We start from the raw sequence: 14865 nt of genomic DNA, 5'->3' as shown, positions 1-14865 counted from the left end.
TGTGCCAAAATCCACACTTTCTCCCCGTAAACCTTTCTCATGCAAACATTACAATTAATAAAACCACTATCCAAAATGACATTCGTAATTAATATGTCAATCAATGTAACGAAAATGACCGTGGACGGAGAGGACAACCTTGCCGAACGCCAAGTTTTATTTCAAAAGATTTTATAAACAATGTGAACTTTTTTTCCAGTTAAAAATTAATTATTAACATCATTTGACATTTAAAGGTATGCCCTCAATAACAGTATGTGTATTAGTCTTCATTGCATTTGGAATTATCGTTTTACAGCAGACTTCTGCCCAACAAAGGCAGGTAAGTCGTTATTAGTTATTAAAGTCATATATAACTTTGTATCAACCATGATTTCTGCAGCAAGCGTCCGATCGAAAATGATTTCGGAGGCGAGTATGTGTCGGTATTTATAAACATTGGGTACTTTGTATTTCTTTTTAAAGTCACGATTTGATATCTGATTTTAATGACTTATCGCACTGTAATGCATTCTAATTTGCATATTTTATCACCTTTCGAAATCTGATTTGCATAATTCAACTTGTTTCGAAATCTTGTTTGCATATTTTGACAAGTTTTGAAATCTAATTTGCATATTTTTACAAGTTTCGAAATCTGATTTGCATATTTGAACAGGTTTCAAAATCTGATTTGCATATTTGAACATGTTTCAAAATCTGATTTGCATATTTGAACAGGTTTCAAAATCTGATTTGCATATTTTGACCCTTTTAGAAATCTGATTTGCATGGTTTAACACTTTTCAAAATCTGGTTGCACGTTTCAAAATCTGGTTTGAATATTTACATGTAACACATCTCGAAATCTGATTCGCATCTTGTAAAATGTCCAAAAAAAATTGCATATTATTACACGTTTTTTAATCTAATTTGCATATTTTGACAGGTTTCGAAATGTAATTTGTATATGTTAAGTTTGCATATTTTAATACGTCTCAAAATCTGGTTTGAATGTTTGAATTAAACTTGTCTCAAAATCTGATTTGCATATTGTAACACACCAATAATCTGATCTGCATTTTGTAACACGTCAATAATCTGATTTGCATATTTCAACCGTCTTAAATTCTGATTTACATATTTTAACATTTTTTGTTACTTGACACAATTAGAATGTTGATTTGCATATTTTAACACGCCTTGTCTTGTAATATACTTTGCATCCCAGTCTTGTTATCTCATTTGCATATATAAAATCATCACTTTACTTGATTTTCAATTTTTTACATTTCGTGCAAGTAAACTGATTTGCATGGCTTGAACACGCCTTGTTTTTAAGTAATTTTGTCATCATATTCAATTAAATATTTGTCAAAATATATTCAATATTTATTTATTTTCGTTTTCTTTGATTTTTATGCGTCAATATATTCGTCAATTTAAAACCCCCATAGCCCTGATCGAGCATCATCCTCTTAGATAGAGATATTTCTTATATTGCCCTGGGTTACGTGAATATCACCTTTATAGAGAATATTCCTCGGGATATATTTCTTATATCGCCCTGGGTCACATGAATATCATCTTTATAGAGAATATTCCTCGGGAAATAGTTCTTATATCGCCCTGTGTAACATGAATAACACCTTTATAGAGAATATTCCTCGGGATATATTTCTTATATCGCCCTGGGTCACATGAATATCATCTTTATAGAGAATATTCCTCGGGAAATAGTTCTTATATCGCCCTGTGTAACATGAATAACACCTTTATAGAGAATATTCTTCTGGAGATATTTCTTATATTGCCCTGAGACACGTGAATAACACCTTTATAGAGAATATCCCTCGGGAAATATTTCTTATATCGCCCTGAGACATATGAATAACGCTTTTATAGAGAATATTCCACGGGGGGTTTTCTTATATCGCCTTGAGACACCTGAATATCACCTTTATAGAGAATATTTCTCGGGGGATATTTCTTATATCGCCCTGAGACACGTGAATATCACCTTTATAGCGAATATTCCTAGGAAGATATTTCTTATATCGCCCTGAGACACTTGAATATCACCATCAAAGGAAATATTTACAGACGATATTTTTCTTACATGTATGTCATCCAAAGCACATTAGTATAACATAAGTATATATGCAATTTCCTGGAATTTAAGATATTAATTAACACAAATACATGAATATTCATAAATAAGCGTAATATTATTTTCAGAGAAGTTCAATGTCTCTTGCACGACGAGGTCGGATACCACGCTTCTTCCGAAACCAAGCGACGCAGTCTGGTTCCCGTACTAGGGTGGGTAGAGGAAGACAAGAGCTTCCTGGACCCCGGCATTCACAGCCGGAAACGACAAAGGCACGTGTACAACTGTTATCTAATGCTGGGAAAGGAAGCTCGCCTAGTCGGACAACTCTTACTGGTACCAACAGGTGAATAAAAACTATTCATTTGCATAATTATCTAGGTATATGTCCTGTGACAGTTTAAAAAAACACCTCATTTGCCATACTTAGCTATTTTTTGTTACCTATGCATTTTGGCATATAGATGTAGTGTGTATGGATGTCCAAATACCACTTTGTAACCTTCATCATAAATTGTTTTAAATTCAACACCACTTTCTTCAGGGGCTAAACATCTGCAATATTCTAAATTCATTATTACAACATTATAAAAGTATTCGAGCTTTTTACAACAAAAAAACACCAAAAAAAAAAACATTTCTGAGACACAATGTGCTTTGAAAGATATGTTTAACAACATTGCCTGCGACTATTTTTGCTGTTCAAAATTGGATAAAAAATCGTTGTTTTTTTTCATGTTGCAGGTTCAGAACAGTGGGTAGTCGGAGACGGTTTAGCCGACCAAGTAATGCTATGGTCCTGTCAGCACTGCGTCGACAATCTCAACCAACGAAGACCAGTGAGACACAACCGTCTGCAACAAGAAATCTACCGGTGTTAGGGTTAAAACCATCCATGATAAATGACCAACTAAAAATATTTGCAAGGAATTTAAAAGTTATTGATGGCACTATAGAACTTACACGTCGTCCTACAAGCGCTAAAACAGGTCGATCAAAAGACAAACGAGTGTCGATAAATAGGGAAACAATGCCAAAAGAGCAGACACAAATAACGCGGAGCAATAGAGTGCTGCCAAAATCTGGTAGAATTAGCAGGCAAAGAGTAGCTCCAACAAGAATAGCTCCTACGAGTCCCAAAGGGGATCCAACTTTGCGTTCGCCTTTGAGAATTAGAGCCAGATTAAGACAGATCTCCAGCCAAGCACCGAAAACCGTCCACCGTAAGGCTCCAGATCCAAGTAATATTAATACTAGGAACGACGGAACTGGTAATAATAACGGCGGAGGGAGAAAAGTGCCTGGTCGACAGAGAGACATGATTGCAATAGATGATATAATATCACTGGTCAATGCTATACGCGGCGGTAAAGACCAAAATCCCGTCTCCTCTCCAAGCAAATCAAGTCCCGTGACAACCAAAATCAGTAAAGCTACCAACGACCGTAACATCAACAACAATGCACTTAACAATAACAGCAAAGCGAGCAGCAACAAGAAAGGTAACAACAACAATAATGCTGTTACAAACACCAGTGAGATAAAGGCACCTAATCGAAACAATCAAAGATCAACATCTGGGAGCCATGGAAACTCCGGAATTCCAATGCAAATGTTGGTACAATTAGCTTTGATGACACGAGGCGAGGGTGGAATGAATGGCGGTGAAAATGCAGGGTTTTTAAGCGGTATGTTCTCAAATCCAGCATTCCTTCAGCAAATATCTACCGGAAGTGGAGGGAATCTTCTGCAGATGATGTTGGCCGGAAGTGAAAACAAACAGACTGGTAAGGGAGGAGAAAACATGCCAGGAAACAAACAGATTAATCTAAATGAAAACCCGTCTGTCCTGCAAGAACTTTCTGGAATGAAAATTCCGAAAACGGGTAATCCGATACAAGACCAAATGATATCGTCATTATTGGCACATACAATGACGCATTTCCGTGAGGAAATACAGGAGAACCTGCGTAAAAGAATGTATGACGGGGACTCCCCGCCCTCAAAAAGAAAAGATAGACCTATGATTCGCTTAGACCTACGACTCAAGAGCCAAAATTCTAAATGCAGTTATGGAACTGGGATTGAGTTGTTTCTAGATTTAAACTACTTGTACATGTAGACATTGTTTATTAAATTAAGTAATTTAATAGTGTTTTTTTTTCATTTGTGTGGAATTCAGTAATCGAAGATTATATTTTACGCTCGACATACAGTTGTTTTTATATCTTTTTCAAAGAAATATAATGACATGCTTCAAAAACGAGTTTTTTACATATACAGACATACCTGTGAACAAAGGTCATCCAAAGAAGGGGCCAAACATGGTCTTTATACACAAGTGGTCTTTTTTAGGGGTTTCTCAGTTCTGCTTGATAAATAATAGTTTGTTGAAGAGTGGTCTGGTCTTTTTTCATAGGGTAATCATTCGATAAAATTCTAGCTCTTTACCTACTATCTTTGTGTTGATTTAAAATTTAAACAGTTTATTTGAAGGATTTGAGTATTAAAATACAATCCTTCAGCTACTATCAGTATCGAATCTGATCCGACTGCACGATTGCAATTGCTGTCCCGGCTCTATACATGTGGCGAAGGCTAAATTTGTTTGGTTCAACAGGAACTCCACTAAGGTAAAATACCTAAAACATAAAATTTGATGTTCTTACTTTAATCAACTGGGGCACTTAAAATTAAAAGAAAGGCAAAGGATAATTAAGAAAAAAACCGTATTTTTTGTGCTATTCTAAGCCCGATTTAGCGTTGCAACGTTTTTCAATTTTTGACCAGTTTTCACAATTAGAAAACTAATTCAGGAAAACGGAGTGAGCGAATGATCTGAAAGTTCGCACACAAGTTATTGGTCTTAACCTTAATCAAACAGAACACTTATCTCGAAAAATATTTCCGGTTCCATCATGTCAAAAAACCTCAGTGGAGTTCCTTTAAACTGGTTAAAGTACGTTGACCATTATAAAAAGGTCCCTTCATGCATATTGTTAACGTATTCCTATGATCAAGACATTTTGCAAAAATTATATCTGTTATCCAATACACCGGGCAAATATCTTAACCTTTAACCTCATGAGCATATTGTGAAAAATGGCCGTTTTCATTGAAAAACCTCCTGTTACAAGTTCAAACTGCTATGAAACTATGAAAAATGTTTCAATACGGATGAAACTTGGCACAAATGTTGACGTAATATATTGCTAACAATTACAGTTCTTTAACATAAGTGTGCTTAACTAAATTTTAGTCAATGATCAATCTGATTAAAATCAGCTCCTTATTAAAGCTATGCATTAGGATCTGACGACCACCAAGTTCAAGTTTCAAGAGTTTATTCAGCATAAACATACAATATGTTCATTGCCATACATATGATATAATGTGCATGTAATATGACAAGAAAACAAACAAACAAACAAACAACAAAAATAAAATACATTTGGTAACAATGAGAATAACCCAAACAAACACACACACACACACAAAATATTTTTGAGAAAAGTGTAAAGAAATAGTAATTATTCAATATGTATTTAAACAGTCAGTTTTATTGATTATACATATCTCGTTTACATGTAGCTAGGTATAAATACTTTGCCAGTTTATTTATAATACTTTTTTGGCAAGATGTCATAATATTTCTAAATTTCTGGATACTAGGCCAAGAACAGTAATAATTAGGAAGGCAACGATATCTTATTTCTCTATAAAAGGGACACACTAATAGAAAATGATACTCATTTTCAACAACATTCATGTTACAACGTAAACAGATTCGTTCAGATCTTGGAATATTCCTGTGTCTACCTTCCTCTATCAGTAATTTGTGAGCAGAACATCTAAATCGACATAAAGTAGTACGATAATTTAAATTACTAACACACAACAAATATTTTTCCGCAACATGTTCATTTTTAAATATGCAATAAGTTTCTAATTTAGGTAAACTGTTGATTTCACTTTGCCATTGTTGTAAGTATTGATCTTTTATTCGTGCTATTAAAATATTTAGTTGATCATTTGTAATATTTTGATTATTCCATAAAAACGGAAAACCTAAATAGGTTGTCATTTTCTCTTGACTTTTCAAACAGCCAATCATCGGCGAGCTTTCACAGTTTTGAAAGCGATGCGGTTTCTAAATTTAACCGCTGGAAAACCAATACTGAGTAGGTTATTTTCACGAATTTGAGAACAAACATGGCATTGTCCGTATAACAAGCCAGTAATAACGACAAAACAACCTTGCAAACTAAAAAAAAAAATGATTCCATTATTCCCAGTTTATTTGTTCCGAATAACTTCTAACACTTTATTTCTATAAAAAAAACAAAAATTTGTTTTACTTCCACGGACAGCGATATTTTGATACTTCGTCTAATGCCTATCTGAAAATTACATGGCTAAAAATAACTTTCTCGGGAAATCCGAATCACAATGAAGGCGAAACAAATACGGTTGCAATCAGATCTACATGCATGAAATAAAGTTATGTCAGATTGTTTTATAATTAAATGCATTTTCAATGAACTTTAAATATGTCTGTTATTTTGAGTATCTGATGGATATTATTTCTCAGAACAACTTTCCGCACTTTCCGTCGATCCCGAAGCACATAGGTAAGTACACGCAGAACGGATATGGTATTTCAGTCACAACAAAACATGTATTCAACAACATTAGAAGTTGATGCCTAATGCATATTAATATTTAGAGTAAAAGTTCACCTAATTTAAATATATTTTGAGATATAATAGTAAACTTTACATTATTTATATACTTATGAATATGGTTTTAGAAACCAAAAGTACAAAATGTCTACCTGTGGACGTTAAATCAGATTTGGTTATAATTGTACATCGGTGGCTTTTTTTTTAAATAATTCATGATTTTCAGACATATGTTCAATCATAGTTTTACCGAAATATACATGTACAATGTACTTTATTTTCCTTTGATGTCAAATGTATACATTCGTTATACATTATCAATCAATACGCCTTCTGTTTATGTATAAAGTCACGTGGTAGAACTACTTTCTGTTTATGTTTACATCTAAAGTCACGTGGTAGAACTACTTTCAATCCGTATAAAGTCCAATGTTATTATTGATAAGAGCCGAGATGTCCCGGTTGTACGATTTAAACATCAGGTAAAATAAACAGTTAACGGCATCAAGACGCCAAGACTTACGTCTGCTGTTGCCAATGAAGCTATGCTCACGTGCAGACGACATGTCCCGAGCGTTCTTTGTTTTCGTTTGGCCGGTCTTTAGCTCCCAGTTGTTAATTTTGATAGCTCATCAGTATTTAAAGAAAACGTTTAGATCACATGCAAAATCTCGTGTTTAGCCCAATAAACTAAATAACTACGTCGGCAGTTTAATGTTCCTTTGCTTTGATGTCACTGTACGCATATGAAACACTTTTCGTCGTTATAATAATTGATAGGGAAACGATAGGGAAAAATCACGTGTTATTTTCAACCTTGACTCAATGCCTGTTTGTTTTTATTATGAAAATACGACCAAATTTGACTGTTTATGAAGGTTTAAATACTATTTGTTTGGTATCAGTAAATATGTACATAGCTTCGGCCTTGACTACCATTATTACTGGCACATGTGCATACTGGAGATTATTGTCAACATGCGACTCTTGACAATGATGCCTTGCCCATATGATTCTTCACGTGACAGACGACTTCTGAATTTATATTAAGTTATTAACCCTTTTCACACTAAATATCTGAAATGGACCAGTCCAACTTCGTAGAATGATCTTTCAATCTGGACCGAACCATTCACTATTTTAGGGGAAATTTCAAAAAATAATAATGGCTAAATGGCGGATAGTGCAGACCATGAGCAGTATGCTTAGATGTACCGGTTGGATCAGGATCTGCAATGGGGTATATCCAGTTGCCGTCAAAAAGCTTAAGATAACAAGATTATACATTAATTTTGCAAGTTAAATATTGTGAAGTGAACATAGAAAGTAATATATAAGCTCAAGTATTTGCATGGTACATGTCACTAACAATCCACATTATTTACCATAAAAAGGACAACATATGCAAAAAAAAATCCTTATTGTGTTAGTCACGCGCTAGAAATATGGTGATTAATGCTGCAAAATCAGTTATTAATCGCACGTAACATGTTTGATTTACTTCAATCTTGCATCATTTTACTTTCCTTAAAATCTTAGTTCATTTTCTTAAGTATGATTTTCTTGAAATATTTTGGCTCATCTGGAGGCATACATCTTTAAAGGATGTGCGCATGGTCAGAGAACATTAGTATTAGAAGAAGAATTTCGGCAAACTGCACTTATCTTTTTATCAAAGATTTTATGTATATAAGGGTAAACTATGTTATCTGCAAACAGCAAAGAATGCATATATATAGATGCATTTGTCAACGGTTTTATACGGGTGGTGCAAAATATGCCAAAAATGAAACTTGTTTACAAAGGTATTTGACAATAGCTCGTAGCCTTATGATATGGCTGAAAAAAATGTATGAAAATAAAGTTGAAGTTTTTTTTGAATGGTAACCTTAACTTGCAAAACAATTACATATACAGACATTTAAAGACATTGTTAATTCTACATGAAAAGTATTTGATAACTTATCTTTTTGAATAATTTAATTGAGATTGCAACACGTTTTTCAGAATTAAGACGTTTCTGTCATTTTAAATTTCACTCGAATAGTTTGAAAGTACAGAAAATAAGTTAAAGGTTTAGATTAATTGCACCAAATCATATTTATCATATTTATCATTTAACATTGTATGCATAATGTTATGCGCAATATTAACACCAATAAAGACACAATTGTCTCTCTTTAACGTTCAAAACATTCCCTTACATTTCTGATTTATTACACTTTTGTTTGATTAATAATCAAGCATCTATATCACTATACAGCTAATGTTGATTAATACACCTTTTTTATTGATATGGAGACCCTAGAGAGAAAAAAAGCGGTTTACCTGATGTGTAAGAGCGTATAGTAATGACCACAATACATTCACCGTCTTACTCACTGACCTAAATTATTTACTTGTATCATCTGGTGTGCACTGAGGCAAGCCTGTAGGTCATACATTGTTTTAGTACCATTGTCATATAAAAGACGACGGTGCGGCCAGACTTTGATTAGTACCATCTTTTAGCCATTTGGAATAAACATCTAAAACAAATTGAACATTTTCCTTATTATTTTTTCTTCTTCTGGACAGTGAAATAAATTGTGTATTTCTTCGACAATGCAGAACAAATTTCTAATTTTGGGATTTTTTGCTGTGGTTGCAGTCACAGAGAGCGTGCTTCTTGGACCAAAGGTAAATATATATAAAAATTCTTTGATTTTGATTAATTTTTTTCCATGCAAAATTTTCTTATTTGTTGCTCTGTCAGCTTTTGGAATAAAGTGCCTTTCTTTAATTATCTGCTGGTATCTAATAAAACATCAAATTATCTTTTAATTAAGTAATATTTCTTTTCTTTTTGGCATTAGGTTGCTTTCTTTAACTTGGGCGCTGTTGTGCAAGTGGGTGTTTCTGCACGCAAAACTGCCGATAATGTCATACATTTACCTAGCAATTGTAATTTTGCGTAAATGAATATCTGTGATAAACAATTTCTTTTCCATTTTTCATAAAATAATATTTTGTCTCATTTCGTGGTGTGTTAACGTGCAATTGTCAACTCAAGTTATAGAAAAAATATACTATTCGTTACTAAATTGCTATATAAACAGGTTTACTTTCTTCCTTTTTTTCTATTATTTTTCTTCCTAATTTAGGCATATTATTCATTTTAGTCATACATATGCTACAATTTCTCCTTAATTTTTAGGTTTTGCAACGTTTTCTAAAGATATGCATCAATACCAAAACTCTTAATACAAATAGTCCTTAATATTCTAAAAAAAAAAATAAGAAGAAAAATAATAAGAAAAACATATTTCAAATAGAGAGAATCCCTAGTTTTTATATATATATATATATGCTATTCTCACTTTGAAATTTAATATAAATACTGTGCATTTATTGTCTGAACTGTTAGTGATAAATTCATGCCGTTTTTCTATTTTTTACTTACAAACACAAAAGACCGCTTCATTATGTATGAAACAAGTTAACATCAAAGGACATAAAGCGCCTGTGAGAAGAAATTAAGTTAATTATCTATTAATTTCCTATTTATTATCTATTAATTACTAGTTACTACCAATTACATCAATGGAAACGCTTATTGTAACGGTGATGGGGACGTCATCCAGCGTTAATAAATATCAAAGGTGACGTGACAATCTCGAACTTTTAATATCTCATTAGTGTCTAAAGAGCAAATTTCTTAAACTTCTTTATTCACATTAAAATGTCCTATATTGTACAAAATCAATATCCAATACACACGCACAAAAATGCTTTAAAATGTACGAATGCAACTTTCTTTTCAATAGAGACAATAAGGCGGGAAAAACGATTCACTTCAGATAGTGTTTTCTTTTCCTTTTTACTAGCAAGTTTAATTTTTGATGTTTTAAATTAAATGTGCTTGGAACATTATTCTCACTAATATGCGTATACCGGTAACAATTTTTTTCTTTGGTAAAATGGAAGGCCAAATTTTCGATATAAAAGCAAATAAAAAAGTAAAACCGATTTCTTTATGGTCAAACAATCACATGCTACTAAATTCAAGAACTTTGTTTGTACAATAAACAAGTATATTTTGTAAAAGGAAGAATAAGAAATATTTTTTAAAGAATTTAGATAACATCATGAGTACCGCCCCTAAATCGAAGCAAAATTCATTTAAGGATTGTTGACGGCGATCCAGTGTCGCACCGTTAAGACATCTTATTTTAGGTTTTATATATAAGTTATATTCCTTACGAACGTCAACTAAGTAGATGTATTTATATTTTAGGCTAATGCTCCAGCTCGAGGAGGACAATGGAGACGGAAGACAAGTGTTAGTATTTCCGTGCCACACCATCCCAGCAAAGGGAGTTCAGGGCCAAGCCAGTTGAGTCAAAGTCTGTCGCTAAGAAACCTTAATCTGCAACCAGGTCAAACTAAGGTCATCACACAACGTCTTGTGGTGAGAAGACGTCCAAATGGAAACCCGACTAAAGGAAAACCCTCGCGTGGTGGTCGAAGACGAGGGGGCTCTGGAAGAGGGCATAATTTCAGACCTAATCCTCCTCACATAGGCAGTGGCCATGGCCAGAGAGGTGCTTATCCTTCTATGACTTCAAATCAGGGTCAAAGAGGCGCTCATCCAACTATGACGTCAAATGCGGTTGGTCCCCAGCATGGTTTATATCTTCTCAGCCGAATGCCTTCTGGCAGTCGTTTGAACCAACATATGTCTAATGGCCATCCAAATGGAATGGCGAGCTTACATTTACCTGTTATAGATATAAGCGGCATAACGCCAAGTCAACATTCGTTAGGAGCTGGAGGCGGTGCCGCAGGGGCGTCACTAGGTATCAGTCAAAATGGAGGGCATGGTATAGGAGCTTCACAGTTTAATCAACATGTAGCCCATCCGACAATGAACAATGGTGCAAATAATGCCAATGTCGTCCACACGTATCTTTCCGGAAACCAAAAAGTAATTGTACTCCAAGGTCCACATAGTACGCCTATAACCATAGCAGCTCATCTTGGAAGCAATGTGAATAGCTTGAATAACCAGTTTAATGGCGCCGGAGTCGCCGGACACTCTTCTTTCAATCCAAGCCATAAAACAAATGCCGGTGTCCCACAATCCAAAATCGTGCAGACGACAATGGAACCCGGCGAGGATCCGCCAGAGATCCGGTAATTTTGGTACCGCGTTTTAGATTTAGATTAGGTAGATCTATACTCTAAGTTTGTAGCTATTTAACACAGCTATTTTATAACATCGTGAGCATCGCCCTAAATCGAAGCAAATTCTTGTGAAGAATTTTTGACGGCGATCCAGCGTAGCACCGCACAGATGTTAAGAGGTGTGAGAAATGGAATCGAACACAAGTAGATCTAGTGTAGCTATTGCTTGGACAATTCGAAACAGACTTACGTCATAATGATTTGGCAGGCAGGCAGTTGCTTGTAGATGATTACAAGTCTGTTTGTACATCAGTATTTTTCAAGATACCATTTTTTTGGTAAAAATAGCGGGCTTGATTTGATGCCAAGTAATCACAATTGTACTATTCATAGTTAAATTATGTGTTGTTGTTTTTGGGGTTTTTTTTTGTTTGTTTTTTTTCCTTTAAATGCTGTAAATGCTACTTCATCAAGCATTTCATGTAAATCCCATTGAATTTTTGAAAATATACACGTACGCTTTTAACACGACTTAATTTAGTGAATTGGTTCAAGTCACTAAATTAAGTCATGTTAAAAGCGTACGTGTATATTATGCTTTATAACAAAATTTCTGAATTTTATTCCAGACTTATTGGGTACAAAACGTGAATATTTTAATAGAAAAATTCTATTAACTATAGAATATTTGTATAATAGCATTCGAAATTCTTAAGAATATTTATAATTTATATTGTTTATTACTTTGAAACTTTGTAATAAAATATATGCATTGTGAAAACGATAAATGGTTCAAGGGAGACAATTTTGCTGTTTCAACCAAGAATACGTTCACAACTACTAAATATATCAATTTAACATATGTTCGGTAACGGTTACTACATAGGATATATAAAATTGTATATTGGCTTGCATTTTAAAGTACATTGTCGTTGACTCGCTGTCGTAGAGGTTGAGAATATGTAAAACTATATTCCTCCAGGTATTCAACAAGGAGACGTTTTGCGTCGTACGCCATTTTAACAATCATATTTTTTCGCTTAAAAGAGACATTTCGCATTAAACTCTTTTTCAATAAGCATCATTCCGCTTTTCAACTTTTTTCCCATATTTCTTTGTACGGAATATGCAATTATAATTAATATTTAAAAAGCTACATTTTATTATAAAGTTATAGTTTATGGACAAAGCTGGTGTTTTGTTTTACAAGTTAAAATATTAATATCAGCATATGCATGCTAAAATATGATGAAAGGCAATATAAAATAATTAGTTAATTGTATAATGTTAATTAATATTAATCACAGGTCAAACGCGCAATATAATGTCAATTTAGACGAATTTATCATCTGTCCGAAATGACCCACATATTGATTCTATTGTATGACAAGCGTCTAGTGATCAAATTATTACCCATATACCACGTTTTCAAGACAGTTTTATTATCATTGACTTATTGTCGGTCGTTAAATTAACACAAAGACCGGTTTTATACCCAAAGTGATAAATGTAAGAGGTATAGTTTGATTAGAAACATTTTATATACTTATTAACGAGCATGCGGTTTTGTGTGGGAAAAACGCTCGTAAAGGACTTGGTACTATTTGTCAAATGATCACTTCTGATCAATTTAATACAAGTAACACCTGTTGTATGTTATGACCTGATAAAGTACTTCATGTACTAAAGATTGTCTCTTTTATACTTTTTGTTCTAATATTTATCTACTTTGTGTTTTCTATGTTGTAATTTACCATTTTGTTTAGTTGTAAATACCATTTTGTTACAAATGGTAAACTTCATGTTTACTTTATGTTTAATTATATGTTGAAAAAATAAATGTGAAAATAAAAAAGTAAAACTAACTTAATACTTGTGTTTAATTACATTTAATTTTTTCTATATTTATTTTTGTTTTCCTTTTATTATTTTTTTTTTTCGTTTTACATCGCATCAACACAGTAGAGGTCATATGGAGACTTTCCAGCTTTATTGGTGGATGAAGACCTCAGTTGTCTTTTTGTTTTAATCTATTGCAAATTCGGTCTTTTAATTTTCACAAGTAAGGAGGTTCTAATGTGAAAACTGTGACTTGTTAAAAGTCAAATGTAAGACTAGAGCCTGTTACAGCAGTTGTGGCGTTCCATACTTTTAATACAAAAGACATTCTGGATTGATTCGAAAAAATATATGCGGATTCGAAAAAATAAATGCGACATATCCAAATCAGATGAAACAATTTACAAATTGAAAGGCATGCTAAAAACTATGTAAATATACAATATTTTGCAGGAAGTGTTTTTTTACAATAAAGTATTTAAGTATTTTTTTTCCAAAATCCCTGAACATTTTTTGGCATTTTACCGTAAAGTTCTACATATGTTTCTTGTCCTTTACGATCATTGATTCCATAACAGATACAGTTTTAGATTGAAAACTGCTGAAGACGGTGCTAGGGGGACGTGAAAAACTTTGACCGATGCTAGAGTGCGTGAAGGATATCGCACTTTTGATCTTTTCCATCGATCCAGAAGTATCTCCTCTGAACGAAAGTTTACAATGACGTTGATGTTGTTGTAGTCAGTTTAGAGTTTATAAAAAAGAATTTGGATTGGTCAGAGAGGTACAATAAAAAATAAAACGTCACTGCTGCAGTCATTTTTGGCTGCTATATCATCTTCTCGGCCTTTTCCGTCAAACTTCGGATAAAGATTTGACGTCATAGATGGATTATTATTGATAATAGGCGAGATGTTCCGATTTTTCAGTCATGACAGAAACTTTTTGAAATAATACTTATTATTTTTGTTATACTTGTTTTGTTTGGAATAATGAGAAAAGGAATATCTGAAGAAAACAAGAGCTGTCAATAGGACAGCGTGTTCGGCTATTCTCAGTGCTTGATTGTAAGCCAAGAGCCTGGAAAAT

General features: G+C 33.4%; 2 protein-coding genes across 2 annotated transcripts; both read left to right on the top strand.

The window, feature by feature from the left end:
- The first annotated feature begins 238 nt into the window (after positions 1-238).
- LOC132755840 (TNF receptor-associated factor family protein DDB_G0272098-like) lies at positions 239-4211 on the top strand. Its single transcript, XM_060746770.1, has 3 exons — positions 239-322; positions 2218-2435; positions 2834-4211. Exons 1-3 carry the CDS (start codon positions 239-241, stop codon positions 4209-4211), a joined length of 1680 nt encoding a protein of 559 aa, XP_060602753.1.
- Positions 4212-9375: 5164 nt separating this feature from the next.
- Positions 9376-11950, top strand: LOC132755839 (uncharacterized). The gene is made up of 2 exons (XM_060746769.1): positions 9376-9450; positions 11048-11950. The coding sequence occupies exons 1-2, from the start codon at positions 9376-9378 to the stop codon at positions 11948-11950; spliced, it is 978 nt and encodes a 325-aa protein (XP_060602752.1).
- The last annotated feature ends 2915 nt before the right edge of the window (positions 11951-14865 follow it).

Source organism: Ruditapes philippinarum, unplaced genomic scaffold (genome assembly GCF_026571515.1).
Source record: "Ruditapes philippinarum isolate M1 unplaced genomic scaffold, ASM2657151v2 ctg608_1_1_1_1, whole genome shotgun sequence".
NCBI lineage: Eukaryota > Metazoa > Mollusca > Bivalvia > Venerida > Veneridae > Ruditapes > Ruditapes philippinarum.
This window is presented reverse-complemented; position numbering and strand designations above follow the sequence as displayed.

Bases quoted from the DNA above. Each gene is read 5' to 3' on its own strand.
- LOC132755840 (XM_060746770.1), top strand. From the start codon at position 239: ATGCCCTCAATAACAGTATGTGTATTAGTCTTCATTGCATTTGGAATT. The intron at 323-2,217 runs GTAAGTCGTTAT...TATTATTTTCAG, and splicing joins CTTCTGCCCAACAAAGGCAG to AGAAGTTCAATGTCTCTTGC. The intron at 2,436-2,833 runs GTGAATAAAAAC...TTCATGTTGCAG, and splicing joins ACTCTTACTGGTACCAACAG to GTTCAGAACAGTGGGTAGTC.
- LOC132755839 (XM_060746769.1), top strand. From the start codon at position 9,376: ATGCAGAACAAATTTCTAATTTTGGGATTTTTTGCTGTGGTTGCAGTC. The intron at 9,451-11,047 runs GTAAATATATAT...TTTATATTTTAG, and splicing joins GCGTGCTTCTTGGACCAAAG to GCTAATGCTCCAGCTCGAGG.